Raw genomic sequence first — 22,049 nt, 5'->3', positions numbered from 1 at the left:
CCAACTTAGCCTTCCTACTCAGTGCATCAGCAACTTGGTTCAGGCTGCCCGCCTTGTGCTCAAATGAAAAATCAAATTTTGCCAAGAACTTGCTTGGGTGTCAACTTCAGCTATGTGGAGAAGTGGCTAACACGCGAGTTATTCGATTTCACCACAAACCTTGACCCAAGTAAGTAATGTCGCCACACGTGGAGACCACCGTTAGCTTCTCCTTCTCTTGAGTTGTGTACTTCCGTTCCGCTTCACTAAGCTTACAACTATCGTTCACAACAGGATGCCCCTCCTGTAACAAGACTCCTCTAAGGGTGTAGTCTGATGCATCTGGTTGTACCTCGAAGGGTTTCATGACGTGTGGAAGAGCAAGTACTAGATCTCTCATCATGGAATCCTTCAAGTCATCAAAGGCTCCAACACTTCTCTGTCCAGTTCCACCCCTGACCCTTCTTTAGTAGTTTTGTCATAGGAGTAGTTCGCGAGTACCCCTCTACAAACTTCTTGTAATAGTTAGCAAGGACAAGAAAGGAACGCAGCTCCTTTACCGTTGTTGGGATCTTCCATTCTTGAATCGCCTTTACCTTTTCCATATCCATCTTGATATGACTTTGCTTAATCACATGATCAAGGAATTTGATGCTCCACTAAGCGAAAGAGCACTTCTTTTTCTTCACATACAGATTGTTCCTCTTTAGCCCGTCGAACACCTTCTGTAGATGCTCTTTATGTTCCTCCAAAGTAGAACTGTAGACAACAATATCATCCAGGTACATCACGACAAACTTGTCAAGGTATTCATGAAATACCTGGTTCATCAAGGTACGGAATGACGCAGGCAAGGACTTAAATTTTGACCGAAATTTCAAATTTTGAGGGGTCTTGAAAGGAAATTGAGAGACAGATTCGATTTTGAAAAAATTCAACAGAAATTTTGAGCTTTCAGCACCGAAATTTCAAATTTCGAGGGGTCCCGAAAGGAAATTGAGAGACATATTCGATTTTGAAAAAATTCGACAGAAATTTTGAGCTTTCAGCAAATTTTGTTCGAAATTTCGAAAATTTCAGCTGTTCTTCCGAAATTTTCTGGAAATCATGTGGAAAAAAAAAATTGTAGGGAGGAATTTCAGCGCTATTCTGAGTATTCTCAATTTTTTTTTTTGTTTTACCATGTGATTGTGCACGTTGTGCAACCCGTGAGCTTATACAGTGAAAAACAAAAACTCGCAGAGATACTTTGCAGATCCATTATTCAACCCAATAATTCCACCAACCACTACACAAATTATTTGTATAAATTAACATGCATTCGGATACATACCTCAAGCTCAAACTCTCAAAGCCTCTTCTTCCATTTTCAAACTTTAAAAAAAAAACCCTAGATTCCAAATTTTCTACTGCCTCCTGCCTCCACCTTTGAAGTTCGAACTCCGAAAAGCCCTAGCCTTCGAATCCCCTCTTGCCAGCCCTTCGAGCCTCTGCCTCTAGCCTTTGGCTTCACTGTAACACCCCGACCCCGAAGGGGCCTGAGATATTAACTTTTTACTACTAATTTACAGCGGAAGCAAAATAAACTCAATTTTTATTAAACCAGAGTGCTAATTATCCATATTACAATCATTTATTTCAAATGAAGAAAAATTACACAAACATAAATATCTAAAACCATACTAATATTTCTAATCAATCTTTATTTTTCTAATCCCCACTCGCATGCTTGCTAACCTTGATTTCCGACATGTCCTTCAGAGTTATCTGAAATAAAATACGATTGGAGTGAGACGACGCTCAGTAAGTAAATAAGATTATTATTAGTGTGTGGCCACAATGAGCTTTTAAAGAATTTCGTAAAACAATATTTAATACTATAACTTCAATACTGCTTCTAGAATAAATATAAATTTAAAAATTTCTGCATAAAACTTTTGTCATCAATTTCAACAGTAAATTTTTTATAATCATATACTATAACTGCTAAATTAAACTTTTAACTTTAAAACTGTAAAAATGTTTTATGATAAACATACATATACTTTTCCTTAGATCGTCATTTAAGCACCAGAATGATCCTTTTCACGTAAACTTACACTTTTCCTTCAAATCATCAGTAACTTTGTACACGTAATTAAATATGTACAAACATATATTATAAAAAAAAATCACCCTTAGGTCTGTTTGCCGTAAGTCATGTTTACCCCCATGACTGAGTTGTGCGGTCCGAAGACTGGACTTAGCTGGCTGGCCGACCAAACTAAATCAACGTACGTAAACTTTAAGTGAGATTTTCCTTATTAAGTCCTGGTCTGGAACCAGGTGTGCACTCAGGAGAAATCCACTAACATAAATAACCACTCTGTAAACAGTGTGGGTGCACTCTGATCCGTATAAATTTTAAGTTGCGGTACCGAGCATCTGTAACTTTGAACTTTCGTTGCCATAAGGGGTTTTAAAATCATCTTATTATAATTTATGCAATTTAAAATAATATCGTAAAAATCTCATCTTTTCTCATATTTACATAAAATTGTAATGTAGAAATAAACTCATGCCACACAATTTTTGTGTTAAAAATATATATAATTTTATTTTTGAATAGAAAGAAATATTGAAAATTTACCCGAGGGGATTAGAACATTTCTTAACCCAAAAATAAATGCAAGTATATTAAAGATAGAACTGGTATAATTAAATACGCGTAAAAATAAATTCATGGAAATTTTGTGGAACTAATTAACATAATTGAAATTTACTTATAAAATAAACTCGGGTATAAATTTTAAATAAAAAAAAAAACTAACATAATCAAAATTTACTTACCTTCTTCTTTTACCGCGTGCTACGAACACAATAACTATCTTTAAGAAATGAGATCGGAAAGAGTGGGTGAGTGAGAACTTACTCAAAATTCTCTCTCCACCACAAATTCTTTCACTCACTAATCCTTCTCTTCTTTAGAAAATTGTTGTGAAAAATGAAGGTTGAGAGCTCCCTATTTATAGGAAAATTTTGGGGAAAAAATGAAATTTATAAAAGTGTGGGGAGATGGGTGAAATTATAATTTTTAAAAATTAAAGAATGGGCAAGGGATGGGCAAGGTATGGGTTGAGTATGGGATGGGGATGGAGGCCATGTGGGAGTGCTTGCCACCATTCCTATTAAATAAATTTTTAATTAATCACTTACCTAATTAATTAATCAATTAGTTAATTAATTATTTTATTATTTTATTATTTTTCTTAATCATTATTAGCATTATTATTATCATTGTTATTAATTTTGAATCATTTTTAGTATTTATTTATTTTATTATTTATTTTTGAATAAGAATTAAATTTGAATTTTGAAAACTCATGTGGGCCCCACATGGTCTTGTGGGCCCCACACAACTTCGAGACCCGAATGGATCCTACGTAACTCGAATAACTCTTATACGATTTTATGCATCCTACATAGCTTTGAAACTTGTGTAAACCTCCATACGGCTTCAGGACTCATGTGAGCCCCACACAGTCTTGTGGGCCCCGCATAGGATACCTATATTATTATTATTTTATCATATATTTCTTCAAATTATATCAGTTAAAACATTATTTTATGTACTCATTTACGTATATAAACAGTGTCTTGTGGCTCCGGGATTCATGTGGACCCCACATAGTCTTGTGGGCCCTACATATGATACCTATATTATTATCATCTTATTATGTATTTCTACAAATTATGTCTGTCAAAATACTATTTTATATATATATATATACTTATTTACATGTACAAACAGTGTCTATCCTGTTTATCCTATGAAATTCCATTTTGATCAGGCCGACCTCCAGGGAGCGACTAAGCCGCAATGGTCTCTGAGCACTCGCTAAGACAAGGTCTTTCTTAGGCATCAAACATGGAATCAAGGATCCTACAGAAAAACACTTCTGTATTGATATTAACTTAATGACTATTTTTATTATTTTATTATTATTGTACTTTAATCATATATATATATATATATATATATATATATATATATATATATTTTGGGTCATCACATTCACCCTCCACCTCCATCGTTGTCGGCGTCGCACACAGTCGCAGCCAGCCGCAAGAACTCCAGCCTGTAATCTTCCTTTTTGTCGAGGCTCTCGCAGAGCTGCGAGCAAGAAACCGAGAGAAGAGAGACAAGAAACGAGGAACGAGAGTCTGGAGTCACTGTCGCCCCTCTCTCCACAAGCAGCAGCAGCTCCACAAAATAAAAGGGCTGCAAACTAAAGGTTGGTTCATATTTTAAATAACATGTTTTAACTTTTAAGTTTTTTTATTTACTCAAAATCCCCCTTGCCCCCAATATATTTACAGCAATGCCCTCCTCTCCCATTTACTATTTACCTCTTAGTTAATGTTACTAACTTACTAGTTACGAGTTACTACTTTGCTAGTATACTAAATAATAAGTTAGTATAATAAATAATTAGTTAATAACTAGTAAATTTAATAACTAAATAAAATTAGAATAATTTACTATTATTGTCTTATTATAGTATAAATTAATAAATTATTTCATTTATTTAAATATATTCATTTTAAAAATTTATTACTTAATAATAATTTTCTAAAAATTATCATTAATTTTGTAATTTTAATTTAATAATTTAATATTTCTCTTAGTTATTAATTTATCTTTATTTAGCATCTAAATATTTTTATTTTAAAATTATAGAGTAACATCCAAATAATTTTTTTTTTTTTTTACAAATTTAGAGTAATTTAACACCTAATCAGTATAGCCTAGTAATTAAATAAATTAAAATACTTATTAGCTTAATATAGTTTAACTTTAAATTATTTCATTTATTTGACTAATTTAATTTCCATAATTTATTGGTAATTTTGTACATTATCATTAAATTTTGTAAATTTAATTTATTATTTTAATGTTTGTCTTATTTATTAATATTATATTGATAATAAAACATACCAAATAATTTTCTTTTAAAATTGTTGACTAAACACCTAATTTTTGATTCATTGTTACCTTGTAGGAAAGTAAAATTATCTACAAAAATGTTTGAAGGAAGAAAACAAGTCCAGCATGGGAACATGGATACCTGATGCCCAATGTCAAGAATGGATTTATTTGCAAATATTGCGGAATACAAATGAAGAGTGGTGGTGCAACAAGATTAAAAATGCACCTAGAAAATTACGACTCGTAGCATAATATAAAATTTTGCAACAAAGTACCTCTAGAAGTTAAGCATGAGAATTGTTTTAGAAAGAAAAATAATAGCTAAGGCAAAAAAAAAATAGAAAGAACGGATCAAATAAAAAATGAATTGCATGGGAACTTGATGCAATCACAACAAATTGATGAAGTTGATGATGTTGACGATATTGCATACCTGCCTGACATTTCTTCCTATGAAAGGTCTGCATATCGTCAAGCATTCTATGCTTCAAAACAGACAGAATGGGAAAGAGACCAATTTCGTAGGTTTGCAGGTAGCCAACAAGGAGGCAGTTCAGGGGCTGGTAGTAGTGTAGGGCAACCTCCGATGAGGCGATCTCAAAGTGTGAGAGAGCCAGAAATAGAGCCATATATTTCAAAGCCTTCTCAATGTTACAAGTCAGATGCAGCAAAACAAAGATACTTGAAAAATTTATTAAAAGGAGGTAAAATAAAAGAAGAAATGAATAGGTTGATTTCAAAATTTTTTATATATGATAATGTTCCACCTGAGAAGGCAAAATCGCCTCATTTTAAAAACATGGTATGGGGTTGCCAATCAGCTGGAACGGGAGTCGATCCATCGACACCCTATGAAATAAAAAAAAAATACCTTTATTTAGAGGTAAAAGAAATGGAAGGCCACATAGAAGAAGTGAAGAAAAAGTGGGCCACGTATGACTGCATTGTAATGTGTGATGGATGGACAGTCCCGACAAAATTATCCATCATAAATTTCATGATTTACTCGAAAGGAAGCACAATTTTTCTAAAGTCGGTAGATGCTTCTAACAAAATAAAAGACCATGAATACATATATTCCCTATTAAAACATGTTGTGCAAGAGGTAGGAAAGCAACATGTTGTCCAAGTGGTGACCGATCATGGTAGTGCCTACAAGAAAGTGGGTCTAAAATTAATGAAAAAATTCAACTTGTATTGGACTCCTTGCGCCGCTCATTGTATTGATCTCATTTTTGAAGAGATCGGAAAAAGAGAGGCAATAAGCATAGTCATCTTGTAGGGAAGACAGATCACTAATTTTATATATATTCATGGATGGTTGCTTGCTAAAATGAGGGAGCATTGTCAAGGGGATATTGTGCGTCCAGGGGCCACACGATTTGCTACAAACTACATTGCACTTGATAGCCTACAAAAAAAGAGAGTAGGTTTAAAATCTCTATTCACATCTGATGAATGGGCTGAGCATGCTCTTAGTCGAACAAAAATGGGTAGAGAAATTGAAAGTACAGTTCTTAACCATCAATTTTGGGATAGAATGACAAAAGTTTGTAACATTTATGAGCCTATATATCGAGTATTGCGTATAGTTAATAGTGAAGTGTGGCCAACATTAGGAGTTGTGTTTGAAACAATAAGGGTGATGAAAGAGGCCATTGAAATAGGTGCAAGAAGTGCAAGATGGGTTCTCAAAGTCATCAATGACCGGTGGGAAAGAACCCTTGAACATCCTCTTGATGCTACAGGTATAAAATATTTATAAATTTCAAGAAATTCATATATCAAAATACTTATTACATATTTATATTTTACTTTATTTGATTGGTAGCTTATTTCTTAAATCCAAAATATCAATACAAAGAAGGTGTTGGGGAAGATCCTTATTTTCTTGATGCAGTTCACAAAGTTTTTAACACCCTCGAGCCACATTCCTCGGGCCTGGATCAAATTGGAAATGAGGTATATTTTTAAAATAAAATAAGTCTTAATCCATGTTTAATTATTCAATAACAATATTTTTTTTAGATTATTATATTTAAATATGCTAAAAGAAGCTTTGGAGAAGCAGCTGCTAAAGCAGCTAGGCCAACCATGGCACCTGGTAAATATTTTTATATAAATGTACAATACAAAGTTACAAACTTCAAGTACAATCTACTAAGTAGTAAATATTAACTTGTGAACTTAAAACATCTTGCACAGCTGATTGGTGGATGATGTATGGATCAAGTGTTCCAATCCTAAGAAAGCTAGCATTGCGTATTTTGTCGCAAACCGCATCTTCATCAGCTTGTGAAAGAAATTGGAGCACATTTGCACTCATTCACACAAAGCAAAGAAATAGACTAGCTTACACCAGACTTTAGCAGCTTGTTTTTTGTTATTACAACATGAAGCTTCGAATAAGAGACATGGAGGCCGAAATGGACAAAGTGGCTGAACAAGATCCCCTGGACCTTCTTGACATATCAGTTGAATTGGGTGATGAGGATAAGTATCCACTTTTTCAATGGATTAGGCCATCCCATCTTGATGAACGAGACGGAAGTCCCCATCCACAAATGGCCAAGCATGCACAAGATGACTTTGGCATTGATGTTAATCAGGTAATGGTAGAAGAAGTAATATCTAGTAGTGATGATTCACAAATGAATCTTGGATCTAGATATGGAACTTCATCCACTATGCCCTCTGGTGGTGATGATGATAATGACAACGATGATGCTGGTGGTGACGGATCTAACCCCGACTATAGCGGTGGGCAAGGTGGTGATGGTGGGGACTATGGAGGAAATGAAGGATGGCAAGATTATAGATCAGAAGCGGAATATACACTTCCTTCCCAACTAGAAGATGAGGGTCCACAAAGAGAAACACGTCCAGTTGATAGGCAATACAGTCGTAGAAAAGGAAAAGGGAAGATGCATCAAATAGAAGAGGATAACTTTTCCCTTAGTATGGAATCTATGAGTATAGGAACAGAGCACGACTCTAATAGTTATGGTGGTTATGAATCTACACAGAACAGCTCCTTACAATCTACATATGGCCAACCATTTTCATATGCAAATAAGCAGGCACAACAATATGGAAATTGGCCACATGTCTATGGGTATGGACAAACATGTCAAGAATATGGGTATGACTATGACCAGTATGCAAATGCAAAACAATCCTATGGACATACACAACAAGTAGAACCTGTAAGAAGAAATCCTAGCACACGAAGATCTTCTGGCCGGATAGAAACTGCCATGAACCAAATGACTACGAAGGAGTATGAACAACACATGTACACTTATACTCAATATTTTGGAAATTATATGACATGGAGTGATTATTGTAAACAATATATGTCATCTCGAAATCCTAATGATAAGGATAGGAGAGATGACTTTGAGCCACCAAGAAAGTCCATGTGGTATTAGATCATTAAATGTATAATTTTTATTGAAAATGTGGTTGTTTAAATGATAATTTGTTGCCTTAAATCTTAAAGGAATAACTTCAAAACTTTATAATCATTTGAATGTTCTTCAGTTCATAGTTTGTTTCGCGATATGCAGTTTAATATCCTACACAATAGAAACTTGTCATATATGCATTTTTTTTAATGTATTTTGATTCCATATTAAGCATAATCGTCTATTCTAATATTTCCTAAAATTTATATATTATTGTAAATTTCCATCATTTACTATAAATTTTCGTAATTTCTTTAAATCGAAATCAAAATCGAAATCGAAATTTCCATCGAAATTTCTGTAAATTGAGACCATTGAAATCAAAATTTAAGTCCTTGGACGCAGGCGCATTCGTCAACCCAAATGGCATCACCAAGAGATCATATGCCCCATACTGCATCACAAAAATTGTCTTCGGCTCATCCTCATCAGCAATTCTCACCTAATAGTAGCTTGACCTCAAGTCAAGTTTAGTAAAGTACTTGGCACGACTCAACTAATCCAACAGATCAACAATCAACGGAATAGGATACTTGTTGCGCATTGCCTCCTTGTTGAGCGTGCGGTGGTCTGCACACATCCCCGCATGAGAGCTCCCATCATGTTTCCTCTGAAACAACACCGGTGCTCCGAATGGTGCTTTGGAAGGGTGAGTATATCCCGCTTCAAACAAATCATCAAGTTGTTTTCACAACTTTGCTAGCTTTGGAGGCACCATCTGAATGACCCCTTAGTAGGTGGTTTCACTGTGGGCAACAACTCGATCTCATGTTCCACACCCCATCGTGGAGGCAAGTTATGAGGTAGCTTATCCGGCATCACCTCCATTTACTCATCCAACACAGCTTAGATGGTCATAGGCACCGGCTCTTGACCTACTTCTTCATCTACCACCACCGTGGCTAGATATGTCTGCCCATTTCGTCTCAATCCCCTCTTGAGTTGCATGGCTAGAAAAGAACTTCTCATCGTCTCCTTTCTTTGCAACGGCTTGTATCATGCAAAAGTGATCTCCCATTAGATATAGGGAACCAACAAAAAGCATCGACACTGCCTTAGTCTCCCATAGGAATTCCATTCCCAAAATGACTTGGAAGTAATCCAACGGCACCGCTGTGAAATTCGCATGACCTGCCCATTGTCCAAGCTTCACAGTCACTTGCTTGGCTACTCTTAGAATAGGTTGGGCTACAGAATTCACCACTTTCATGCATCCTGAATCCTTCTCTAAGGATAAGTTGAGTCTCCTTGCTCATGCCTGTGAAACAAAATTATGGGTAGCTTCGGTATCCACCATAGCACAGGTACTCTTCCCATTGATTCTCAAGTCCACAGACATCAGTCCTTTCGCTTGTGTAACTTTCGGTGCTTTCGTTTGCTTTTCCAATGCGTTCACTAGCCGCATTACACCCATCCTTGGGGTATCCTCCTCTTCCCCATCACTTTCCACTATTTGCTCCGCAGTGGAAGCTTGTAAGGCATTGAGTGATTCCTTGTGAGGGCACTCAACAACTCTGTGAGGGCCTCAACACAAGTAGCATGAAATTCTACTCTTTCCAGTGGGTGTGTTGACCCCTTGAAACGATCAAGCTTCTTTCGAAGTTGATGCCTTATAGTCAGCTCCCCAACTTTTGGGTTTGCCCTTCTTGAAAGACTTTATGTTGTTTCCCCCTACGCCAAACTCTTTGGATGAAATGGTATTATCACAAGCATAGTCAGTCAAGCATTCCGCGACAGTTTATGCGGTAGACAAGTCTTGAACTCTTTGCCTATAAAGTTCTATTCTTGCCCATAGTTTCAACCCCTCAAGGTAATAAAATAGCTTATCCTTTTCCAACATGTACCTGATATCCAACATCAAAGAAGAAAATTGTTTTACGTATTCTTTGATTGACCCAGTATGCTTGAGATCTCTCAGCTTCTTCCTAGCATTGTACTTAACATTCTCAAGAATGAATTGGGCCTTGAGCTCTCTCTTCAAGTTTGCCCAACAATCCACTATACAACGTCCATTTTCAATTTCATTGTACTTAGTACGCCACCACAGTTTGGCGTCACCAACCAAGTACATAGTCGCAGTATTCACTTTCACCTGTTTTGAGTCTGTCCTCAAAGCGTGAAAGTACTGCTCCATATCAAACAAGAAGTTCTCCAACTCCTTGGCATCATGGGCACCCCCATATGTCTTGGGTTCTGGTACCTTGGTCTTGCTAAACCTCAAAGTGTTAGAGTTTCCAATAGCAAGAACTACCACATTCACCTTTGCAGTCAGATCAGCCATCTGAGCTTGCAAGGTTTCCACAGTATAGTGAAAGTCCTCCGACATTTCCCCTATCGAACTCTGTTGATGCTTTTGTGATCCCTCCAATTCATCAGCACGTTTCGTTAGTCGGGCCATCTCTATGGCCACATTGTTGGTTGTCGTCTCAGCCTGTGCTTCCAACCAAGGTCATAAATTTCGATTTCGACTCAAATTTCGAAGCGCTCCAAAAGTACAGAAATATCGACAGAAATTTTGATTTTGATTTGAAAAAATAATGGAAATTAGTAGTAAAGCACGGAATTCTTTGTGAAACTTTAGAAATGGTTAACAAACATAATAATATAAGTTTTAGGACTAATATATTACAAATTAAATACATCTTTGTTTTGTATGAGGTGGAAAAGTTGTAAAATAGTATGTGTATCAAACATATTTGTAAGATAATGCACATTAAACATATTCAGTTAATACAAATGAAATTCATAAATAATTTAAATATTATTTCTTATACAAATAATGATAATGTAGACATGAATGGCTAAATAAAATGTTAGTGTAAGTTTATTTTTTCATATAATTTCAAAAGAACTTGTAATAATCTTTTGTTTCAATAAAATAAATAAAATAAATTAAAAGAGAAATTTCACTTCACTCTTAAATCTTTCATTTGAATTCTGATAAAATTTCATTGTATAGTTAAAATTTCAACAAATTTCGAGATTTTGATAAATTTCGGATGATTCGTTGAGATTTCGATGGAAATTATGCAAGACGGACATCGACTGCCATTTCAATTTCGAGGGTGATGGAAATTGAAAATTTCGACAATTTCATGGAAATTTAAGACCATGCTTCTAGCACACTAATTCTCTCAGCATTGATTGGCATGGTCATTTACCAAAGCTTTACCAATCCCACAACGAAGGCAATTGAATTCACGTGGCAACTAATCGAGCTTTGATACTAAGTGTCACAGGTCGAATATTTCAAACCTTTGTGAAAGGATCGTGCGGCGCTAGCCAAAGCCCTTTTGTTTGACAAAACACTTTCATTGTCATTCAATCAAACATAAGCGGAAGTAGTAAGCAAGTTATGAAAGTTGTGGCAAATAAGCAGTAAACATTGAAGCAACATAATTAATTAATAACATCTCCGTTAACGTTGTCTATCAAGCGAGGGAGGCAAGTAGACTAAACACGTTGACAATAGCTAGTGAGTTTTACAAGTTGATGAACACTCACCCTCCCCTAAAAAGTTTTCTATGCTATTCTCACTTAGGCACTAGGAAACATTAAAGTGACCGAGGAGTCATAATGCCTTTTTAGCATAGGGGAAAACTACTATTAGAAAATAACCCTGTACTAGTATTTATAGGATGGAAACTCATCCCAAACGCATGAGACAAGTGGTCACAGGCAAGCATAATGCCCTGAACAAGCTTGGCTCATGATGGTCACATGCCATTGTCAACACTTTGAATGATAAACTTCATTTTTCTTGTTATCTCAGTTTGCAAAAATCCTAGAATTGATCTAGGAGAGGGTTCATTGTTTTAGTGTTAATGCCTTAACAAGATGCTTCCATTTTGCATCAATAGCGAATTATACTAATCCGGTCTATACTATGTTCCCCCCCCCCCTCCCAACCGTCCCAACCAACCTAATGGGGAATGTTAAAAGGCTACATATGAGGAAGATTAAAGAATGTGCTTTAGTTACTCAATTTTAAGTCATTTCTGTAGTATTTTTTCTTATTTTTATTGTGTTCTCGAGTAGTATCTGTCAATGTGAACTATTACCATTTTGCTCTAGATAATGAAATTGGCATACATTGAACTTGCATAAGCACAAATGCACAAACATAAACTAAATTTTAACCATGTTTGTTTGCAGCCTTATAAAAAGTCAAACTGACAGTGCTTGTGCTTGGCATTTGTTGTGGAGAAACATTGGTAGGGTTTCCTTGCAAATCACCATAGTGGGATGTTCTAGAGTATTGGCTTAGTGGGCTCGAATTAGGGCTTATTAAAGGTGCCGTAATGACTTCCTTGGCTACCCAAGCATTTAATATGTCATTTTTACATGCCCCTTTTTCTTATGTTTCACCTTATGCATTTGTTGCCATTGACCAACAATTTATCGATTTCTCATTTTGAGACCTAATGTGGTATTCTCTTTGTCTTTCCCATGCTTCAACAGGGTCTTTTGGAATTGGTCAAATCGATCTCTTTCTCCATTTTTCTCACTTGCTCATTCTCTCTTAGAAATCCCTCTAACTATGTAATCCCTCTAGTTTGAGAATTATCTCTAGCCATTAGAAGCCCTTCGCCTGCCACCACTCTTGCACGAGCTTCTTACAAATTCTCTCATTCTCCTCTTTTGGCCCTCTCTAAAATATCCATACTTGTGTAAAATGTAAGCTCTCCTCCCCTTTCGAGAACTTCCATTGCAATATTTTTAGTAGGTCTTGTATTAATAATTTATGGAATCTAGTTATTTAAAAGTTGTATTTTAATTTAGAACAAAAGACACTAACGTCCTATAAGGTTTCACGAGGTTTGACCTTGAGATTTCGAAAGTCCGACAAACCTCTCTTGAGATTTGGTAAGAAGACGTGGACCTCCTTGAAGTTTCAAAAATCTTATAGACCACCTTGATGTTTGATTTTTTTGTGATACTTACCCCTCCTTTGGCTTGTCTTTTTTGCTAAACCGAAGGGGAGATCCTTGGAATTTTTGAAGCATCAGGACACGTCAATGTCTTTTTGCCAAATATCAAGGGAGATTATTGTCTTTTGGCCTTTAAGTTATTTAGGTTTTCCTGTTTTGTTACCAAGAATTTCAGGCCTATAAATATGAGTGGAAGAGATTTTATTTGAAGTTGAATATTATGATTTGTGCATGAATTATTAGGGTGTATCCCTTGTGTGTAAGGATGTACAAGGACCCAGGTTTTGCATTATTTGGTTTCAGAGCCATGAATGACCACCACCACCAAATGTGCAACCATCAGCACACTCCATTCCCATCATTATCATCACTGCCTTTGTTACACCATTATCAAGTGTTGTTGCAACAACATCTCCAACCTCACAGTCAACTATGTTGTTCTGCCAGTGCTGCACAAATTGTTGATGATCCAAACTGCATCCCTCTCCCAGTTAGTTAAAACAAAAGAAGAAGAAGATTCTGCTAAAATTCTGCTATGATCATCACCCTTGAATGGAGATTTGCTTGCTGAAGCTATGGAGGAAGCCATTTGAAGCTTGCTGGAGTTTCGAATTCCCACCTGCCAGAATCTTTAGTTGTTGGCGAATGTTCCTTCATCATTAGAGAAAAGAGGTGCCCCCTTGGCTTTGCCTTGCGTTATCATTCTCAACAAACCACCAAAGTCCTCACTGCTGGCCCCCTTTGCCAGAACATATTGCCATGTTGTGCTGCTGCCATCAAATTCTTGGAGAAGAAGAAGAATTATAAGTTGCTTCATGTGTAGGATCTGATTGAAGAAGGGCCTTTTTACTTTAACTGTGCCCTAAACCAAGCCAGTGCTGAACGGACTGGTCTAATAGAATTGAACTGGTCCGGACCAGTTTGGAAGAATGGAACTGGCTGGACAAATGCTCCAACAGAAATGGTGAGCAAGGATCAATATGAGCCCCCATCCATTGGAGAGTTTGCATACAAAAGTTAAGCAAGATAATGGATAGAACAGCTATGAACCAAGAACAAAATACTTGAGAATTTGAGCATCAATTGGAGCCTATCCATTGAGAGAACACTTGTAAAATCTCATGGAGAAACTTACCAAGAGCGAAAGCACACCACTTGAGCAATCATAAAACTAAACGACAAGTTTAAATATTATCATTTGGATCTCCTAATAGAGCGTGGAAGGATCAATGGAGAAGAGACTTGACACTGGAGAAGAAGAGGAGAGCCCTACAGAGATGTTCAGTGAGCCTGTGTTAAAACCACAATCAGTTGAATCAGCTACAGAAGCTGAGAAAATAAGAGTTTTGCGAAAACTGACATCTAAGCCTAAATAATTCAGGGGAGAATTTGAGAAGGTGAAAGTTGAATGATTAAGCCATCTATGGAGGATAAATCTTTTGAGTTCAAGGTTGAAGACATGAGGGAGATAATGTGTGCAATTTACAATGCCGAATATATATATATGTCTGCAATGACACAGTCCACTTGCATTCCTATTTATTTTTTATGCATGTGAGTCAAATTGTTCATCTATAAGCTTGCTTTATTTTTCTGCTTCATCCTTCAAATTTTAAACGAGGCTGAATTTTCTCAACTTGGGGGAGAACGGAGAACATCAAAAGGTCGCAAATGAGCAAGGTTAAGGCATTTTGGAGTTAGCTATTTAATTTTATGATATTGCTATAATAGGTACTCCTATTTTCATGATGTTTTCCAGTAGTATTTTAGTAGGTCTGAAATTAGTAGATTTTAGGAATCTAGCAATTAGGAAACTAGTACTTTAGGTCATGTTCACTCGTGGAAAATAGTTTTATTTTCTATTTTCACTTTCCAAAAAATTACAAAAAATGCCACCTTGTTTTCCAATTATCCAAATTTGTATAGAAAAGTCGGAAAAAATCTTTTTATTGTTTTCTAGAGCTCATATAATCTTAGAAAACTGGAAAAAAAAAAAGTGGCATGTTTGTAATTATTAGAAACATTGGAAATGGAAGACGAAACCTGTTTTTCACAACTAGACATGCCCTTAGTTTTATTAGGCTTCTCTATTCTGTTTTCTTGATTACCAAGCTTGCGAGGTCTATAAATATACAGTAGTGACTCTTGTGAGAGTGTTTATTAAGAGTTGAACATTATGAATTGAGCGAGTTATTACGGTTTACCCTTGTGTGGAAGGATGTAGGTCCTGCATCATACCCCCTTCCTTTGTGTGTGTGTGTGTGAGAGAGAGAGAGAGAGAGACTCAAAGAAGTTAAAAAGTCGTGTACGAAATTGAGTGTCTTCCAATGGTTCTTACCCCTAAGATTGCCCAAGGAAAGTTTCTCTCTCTAAACTCAAACCCACCCCTATATTCGTTGCTTGATTAATATACTCATTCAATCAAGAGTGACACAGATTGGGTTACATGTAATCATAAACTAATGCAGATTTATAAGTTAGAATTTATGTGGTTTAGTTATTTCAATAAAATGTATTTCATAGTTTATTATATGGATTTTATTGCCAATTGGTTTTTGAGATCTACTCATTTTTTTCACTGCCTAAGGATGGAACAATAGATTTAAACCTGTTGGAATTTTACAAATTATTGAGCGTAGGGAGTGACTACAACCTTTTATTACACCTTGCATTTCTAAATTTGGTGTATTTTAATTTGAAATTATACTTGGTTGACCTATTGCATTCTATTGAAAAGGATCACTAAATGCTTGTGTCCATGCAATTACTGCGCCTTAGATTGTATACATATTATTTGCCATTCTATTAACAAATTTTCTTTACAAATCGTGCATTATCTCTATTAGCATTTTCTCCATGTTATACTTAAAATTTCTATCATTTCTTTTCTTGAAATCAGCATGAAAAATTGCAACTGAAATTTCCATAAAAAATTTCTTATATTTTTAGCTTCGAACTTGGGGAAAATCCAACCTTGATTACAAGCATTCCGTCATATATGTGAGGTTCATTGATGATTGTTACATAAGAGCACCAAAGAGACATTTAAACAACATAGGATACAAGCTTGTAGGTTCCAAATAGACACTTGTCATTTAAGTATGTAGAAATGTCATAGCACGCATGTGTTATATTGCCATAAATAATTTAGGAGAACTATGCACTCATGATTTTGATGCTAAAATTTTGACCAAATTCTAGGCCTGGCTGATGGAGTATCACTTACAGATAATTCTAGGCATTCATATTCTAATCAAAGTTTTACAAATTAGGGACTTCTCTTTGTTAAGAAAATCTGAAATCTTTGGAACTTTGTAGTTAATTTATGATTGTTTTGGATATTTTAGTTATTTTGGGATTTTATTTTGATATATAATTGTTTGGGGATTATTTTGTAATTTTTGGTAGTTTTATCTTTAGGGCTTCTTAGTTGCTTGTAAATATAGGCTTATGATGGATGATTAACTTAGGATGATTAATTGAGTCTTATAATTAACTTAGGATTATTAATTGAGTCTTGCGTATTTTCTCTCCCTCAAAGTAGTCTCTCTCTCACTCCTCTCTTCTTCTTCCTTCTCCATCTTTCATTCTCTTTCTGTTTCTCTCTCTGTTCTGTTTCTGTTGTTCTGTCCCTACCTTCTGCTCTGTCCTGCTGTTTCTCTCTTTTTCTTCATCCTCCTCCTCCTTCTCCTTCATCTCTTCCTTTTTCCATTTCTCTCTTTTAATCAAACTTATTATCTTGCTCTCTCGCCATCCTGCATCACTGGCGCAATTATTAAATTAACCAAATTTGGGCACCTCAAAAATTATTAACATTTTTATTTTTATTATTAATTTTTTATAAGCCTGATTGTTTCAATCATTTTATTTTAGTTAAAGTTATAAAGTACTTGAAACACATGACTGACTTTTTTAACCATAGATTCATTGTGTGATTCTTCACACACCTTTTGGCTTCAAGCAATTCTCAGAAATAGATGTTGTTTACTGTCTTTTGAGAAGCCTTGTGAGCTTTGCTTCATGGTATGGTTAAGGCATATGGAAAAGTAGGACTTGCTGCCTCTCTACTGTCCATGTTATCTGTGGATGATTATTTAGAAGAGCCAAAAGTAAGATCTCTAGGTTCCACTGTAGTGCAAATTTTCTGCTTTGAAGTTGAAATTCTGATTTTTGATTGATCTAGTATTTTGTCTTTAGTGCAATTCAACAAACTCTTAAAACTTGTAAATAAAACTTGCATTATGATATTGCAATTAAGGCCTAAGAAATCTACTTATTAGTGTCAATTTTATGTAACGTCTCTTGAGCAACCTTTTTACACTTGGTTCACTCCTTTCTTCTTCTTCCTTCTCCTTCTTTCCTTCTCTTTCTGTTTCTCTCTCTGTTCTGTTTCTGATGTTCTGTCCCTACCTTCTGCTCTGTCCTGCTGTTTCTCTCTTTTTCTTCCTCCTCATCCTCCTCCTCCTGCTTCCATTTCTTGATTCTAATCAAACTTCTTCTCTTGCTCTCTCACTGTCCTGCATCACTGGCCCAATTATTAAATTAACCCAATTTGGACACCCCAAAAATTATTAACATTTTTATTTTTATTATTACTTTTTTATAACCCTGATTGTTTCAATCATTTTATTTTAGTTAAAAAGCTATAAAGTACTTGAAACACATGGCTGACTTTTTTAGTTATTGATTCATTGTGTGATTTTTTTCACACCTTTTGGCTTCAAGCAATTCTCAGAATTAGATGTTGTTTACTGTCTTTTGAGAAGCCTTGTGAGCTTTGCTTCATGGTGTGGGCAAGGCTTGTGGAAAGTAGGACTTGCTGCTTCTCTACTGTCCATGTTATCTGTGGTTGATTATTTAGAAGAGCCAAAAGTAAGATCCCTAGGTTCCACTGTAGTGCAAATTTTCTGCATTGTAGTTGAAATTCTGATTTTTTGATTGATCTAGTATTTTGTTTTTAGTGCAATTCAACAGACTCTTAAAACTTGTAAATAAAACTTGCATTATGATATTGCAATTAAAGCCTAAGAAAACCTACTTATTAGTGTCAATTTTATGTAACATCTCTTGAGCAACCTTTTTACATTTGGCTCGCTCCTTTCTTCTTCTTCCTTCTCCTTCTTTCCTTCTCTTTCTGTTTCTCTCTCTGTTCTGTTTCTGTTGTTCTGTCCCTACCTTCTGTTCTGTCCTGCTGTTCTTCTTCTTCCATTTCCCAATTCTAATCAAACTTCTTCTCTTGCTCTCTCACTGTCCTGCATCACTGGCCTAATTATTAAATTAACCAAATTTGGACACCCCAAAAATTATTATCATTTTTATTTTTATTATTACTTTTTTATAAGCCTGATTGTTTCAATCATTTCATTTTAGTTAAAAGTTATAAGGTACTTGAAACACATGGCTGACTTTTTTAATCATAGATTCATTGTGTGATTCTTCACACACCTTTTGGCTTCAAGCAATTCTCAGAATTAGATGTTGTTTACTGTCTTTTGAGAAGCCTTGTGAGCTTTGCTTCATGGAGTGGGCAAGGCATATGGAAAGTAGGACTTGCTGCCTCTCTACTGTCCATGTTATCTGTGGTTGATTATTTTGAAGAGCCAAAAGTAAGATCTCTAGGTTCCACTGTAGTGCAAATTTTCTGCTTTGAAGTTGAAATTCTGATTTTTGATTGATCTAGTATTTTGTTTTTAGTGCAATTCAACAGACTCTTAAACCTTGTAAATAAAACTTGCATTATGATATTGCAATTAAGGCCTAAGAAACCTACTTATTAGTGTCAATTTTATGTAACATCTCGTGGCCAACCTTTTTACACTTGGTTCACTCCTCTCTTCTTCTTCCTTCTCCTTCTTTCCTTCTCTTTCTGTTTCTCTCTCCTTTCTGTTTCTATTTCTGTTGTTCTGTCCCTACTTTCTGCTCTGTCCTGCTGTTTCTCTCTTTTTCATCCTCCTCCTCCTCCTCTTCTTCTTCTTATCAAATTTCTTCTCTTGCTCACTCACCATCCTGCATCAGTGGCCCAATTATTAAATTAACCAAATTTGGACACCCCAAAAATTATTATCATTTTTATTTTTATTATTACTTTTTTATAACCCTGATTGTTTCAATCATTTTATTTTGATTAAAGTTATATAGTACTTGAAACACATGGCTGACTTTTTTAATCATAGATTCATTGTGTGATTCTTCACACACCTTTTGGCTTCAAGCAATTCTCAAAATTAGATGTTGTTTACTGTCTTTTGAGAAGCCTTGTGAGCTTTGCTTCATGGTGTGGGTAAGGCATATGGAAAGTAGGACTTGCTGCCTCTCTACTGTCCATGTTATCTGTGGTTGATTATTTAGAAGAGCCAAAAGTAAGATCCCTAGGTTCCACTGTAGTGCAAATTTTCTGCTTTGAAGTTGAAATTCTGATTTTTGATTGATCTAGTATTTTGTTTTTAGTGCAATTCAACAGACTCTTGAACCTTGTAAATAAAACTTGCATTATGATATTGCAATTAAGGCCTAAGAAACCTACTTATTAGTGTCAATTTTATGTAAAATCTCTCGAGCAACCGTTTTACACTTGGTTATAGAATAGAGTTGTCTCCCTCCCTTTTTTTTGGTACATTTTTTCTGTATTTTTTGGGGTATTTTGCTGATTTATCTCAAGAGGGATTGGAGAGGTGCTTTATTGTAAATTCTAATTGTATTCATCCCTGGAAGATGTCTTGCTCTCCAAAGACTGTATTTTTGTCACATCTTATTTAATGAATATATTTTTTGTAAAATATGTGGGATTCAGCTATGTATCCTGATTTGAGAGACACTCTATTAATAGGGACAAGGCTGTGTACAAGGACCCTGCTTTGGTGGGTGAGTCCTTGTGCACTGTGATGCCACAACAACCCTCATCCAAAAAGATTACCTCTAACAATTGATTACCATTTTGTTCTTATTTCAACATAAGAAAGATCTACTCTAGTTGTGACATTATTGTTTAGTGTTCTATATATTGATTTTCTTTTGCTTGCTCTTAGGAAATACAAGAATCCCTTCTGCCACCATCTGTACATATTTACCGCAAGAAGAAAGTTAAAAAGTCAAAACAGATTGAGATGAATGGAGGAATTAATGGGCTTGAAGTCGAAAATAATGCTTCGTCTTCTTCAAGTGCCTCTATAGGTGGAAGTGCGAATATGGAGCATGATGTTGTAAACAATCCCGTGGAGCAACTGTGATTTGATTCTATATCAACTTTTACTTTGATGTATCTCTCTCTCTCTCTCTCTCTCTCTCTCTCTCTCTCTCTCTCTCTCTCTCTCTCTCTCACACACACACACACACACACACACACATGCATGCACGCATGCACGTACGCACATGAGCACACTAAGATAGAGAAGCATGCGGCAAGTGTGTGCATTTGCCATCACTGGGTTAAGCAATTGCAATAAGACATTTTCTCCCAACACCCCACGGGCACAAGTCACAAGAAAGAATTATCAAATGAAAAAAAAATCAGAAAAATTCACAAAAAACTTACCGGCGTGATAAGTTAAATGCTCATATTTAATTCATATTGATAATTTTGAACATGTTTGTGCACCTATTGTTGTTTTCCTTCTCACTGAGCATGTGTGCGCATTTTTCTTATTCATGCTAGCCAGTAAGTAGGCCGGGCAAATGCTTATAGGTAATGTCATTGGGTTGTTGTAGAACTTTCTTGGCTTGCTGATATAGTGGCTTAGCCTGGATTTATGGTTTTGACATCATAGTAAATTTGTAAGCTAAACCATACGGAATATCGTCAGTGTGAGTTGACCATGGAACATGCATTAACACTTAGGATGAAGGAAAATAATTCATATAAACATGCAATGAAAATTAGAACTCTTGTAATCCTATAAATCACATCCATAGTTGACTGCAAAAGAGAGAATACCCAACCTCTTTGATTCTTGAAACTCTGAAACTATTTTTCTTGTTAGTAGCACAATTGCATGCAAGTATGGGCTCGCATGGAGCTAGATATGATTAGAAGACTCACAAAAGCATCCAACACAATTATACATGGTGGAAAAGCGAAGAAAGTGAGAAGATAGACGATTGAGAGAAGTGGCTTATTCCTTTGACCATCCCTTTTAAGGTTTCATTTTGTATTGCTTGTTTATAAGCGTTGAAGGAGAATATGTACTCAAGTAATAGGCACTGTTAGGAAGTACTTTTAACCATAAGTACTAACAATTTAAAGGTAATGCTACAAAATAAGTATTGTTTTGACCAATAATATTCCAAAAAATATTTAACAATAATAAATGTTAACTGTTAAGGTCTGATTTACATTCTTGGCTCACAACTTAATAATTTTTTTTTTTTAAAGAGCCAGTAGCCATCCACATACCGGTCCCATTCCAAATTTGTTAATGACCCTCACTTATGGCGGAGGAATACCGTGGTTACAAATAAAGTCTTTGGGAGATTACAAATCATCAATAAAATCCTCCTAAAAACTAACCACAAACCTAAAAAAAAACAGGGAAAAAAAAAAAAACCAAATCATAACAAGCCTAATCAAACGGCGCAAATAAAACCTACCTAAATCAAATAGTCAAGCAAACTACACAAACCTAACATCTAATGCTAGGGAAGCCGAGAGTATCAAGTCTCAATATGCCTTTAAGCTTCCTCGGGAGCGCATCCCCCTCCTCAAAACTA

The 22,049-nt window shown here is 35.5% G+C and overlaps 1 protein-coding gene across 2 annotated transcripts in view; it reads left to right on the top strand.

Moving 5' to 3' along the window:
• Positions 1 to 22,049, top strand: part of LOC131155786 (rhodanese-like domain-containing protein 4A, chloroplastic) — a 63,910-nt gene that overhangs the window by 12,490 nt on the left and 29,371 nt on the right. The window contains exon 3 of one of the 2 annotated variants that reach the window (XM_058109188.1): positions 20,372 to 20,604. The exons of the other annotated variant lie outside the window; for it this stretch is intronic. Within the exon in view, the coding sequence (XP_057965171.1) occupies positions 20,372 to 20,572 (201 nt within the window). The 3' untranslated portion in view covers positions 20,573 to 20,604. Of the gene's footprint in view, positions 1 to 20,371; positions 20,605 to 22,049 lie in introns of those variants that run through there. 2 annotated transcript variants of the gene reach the window in all.

The sequence above is a fragment of the Malania oleifera genome, chromosome 5, assembly GCF_029873635.1.
Source record: "Malania oleifera isolate guangnan ecotype guangnan chromosome 5, ASM2987363v1, whole genome shotgun sequence".
In the NCBI taxonomy this organism is placed as follows: domain Eukaryota; kingdom Viridiplantae; phylum Streptophyta; class Magnoliopsida; order Santalales; family Ximeniaceae; genus Malania; species Malania oleifera.
The sequence above is the reverse complement of the archived record's forward strand: the minus strand, read 5'-3'. Positions and strand labels throughout refer to the sequence as shown.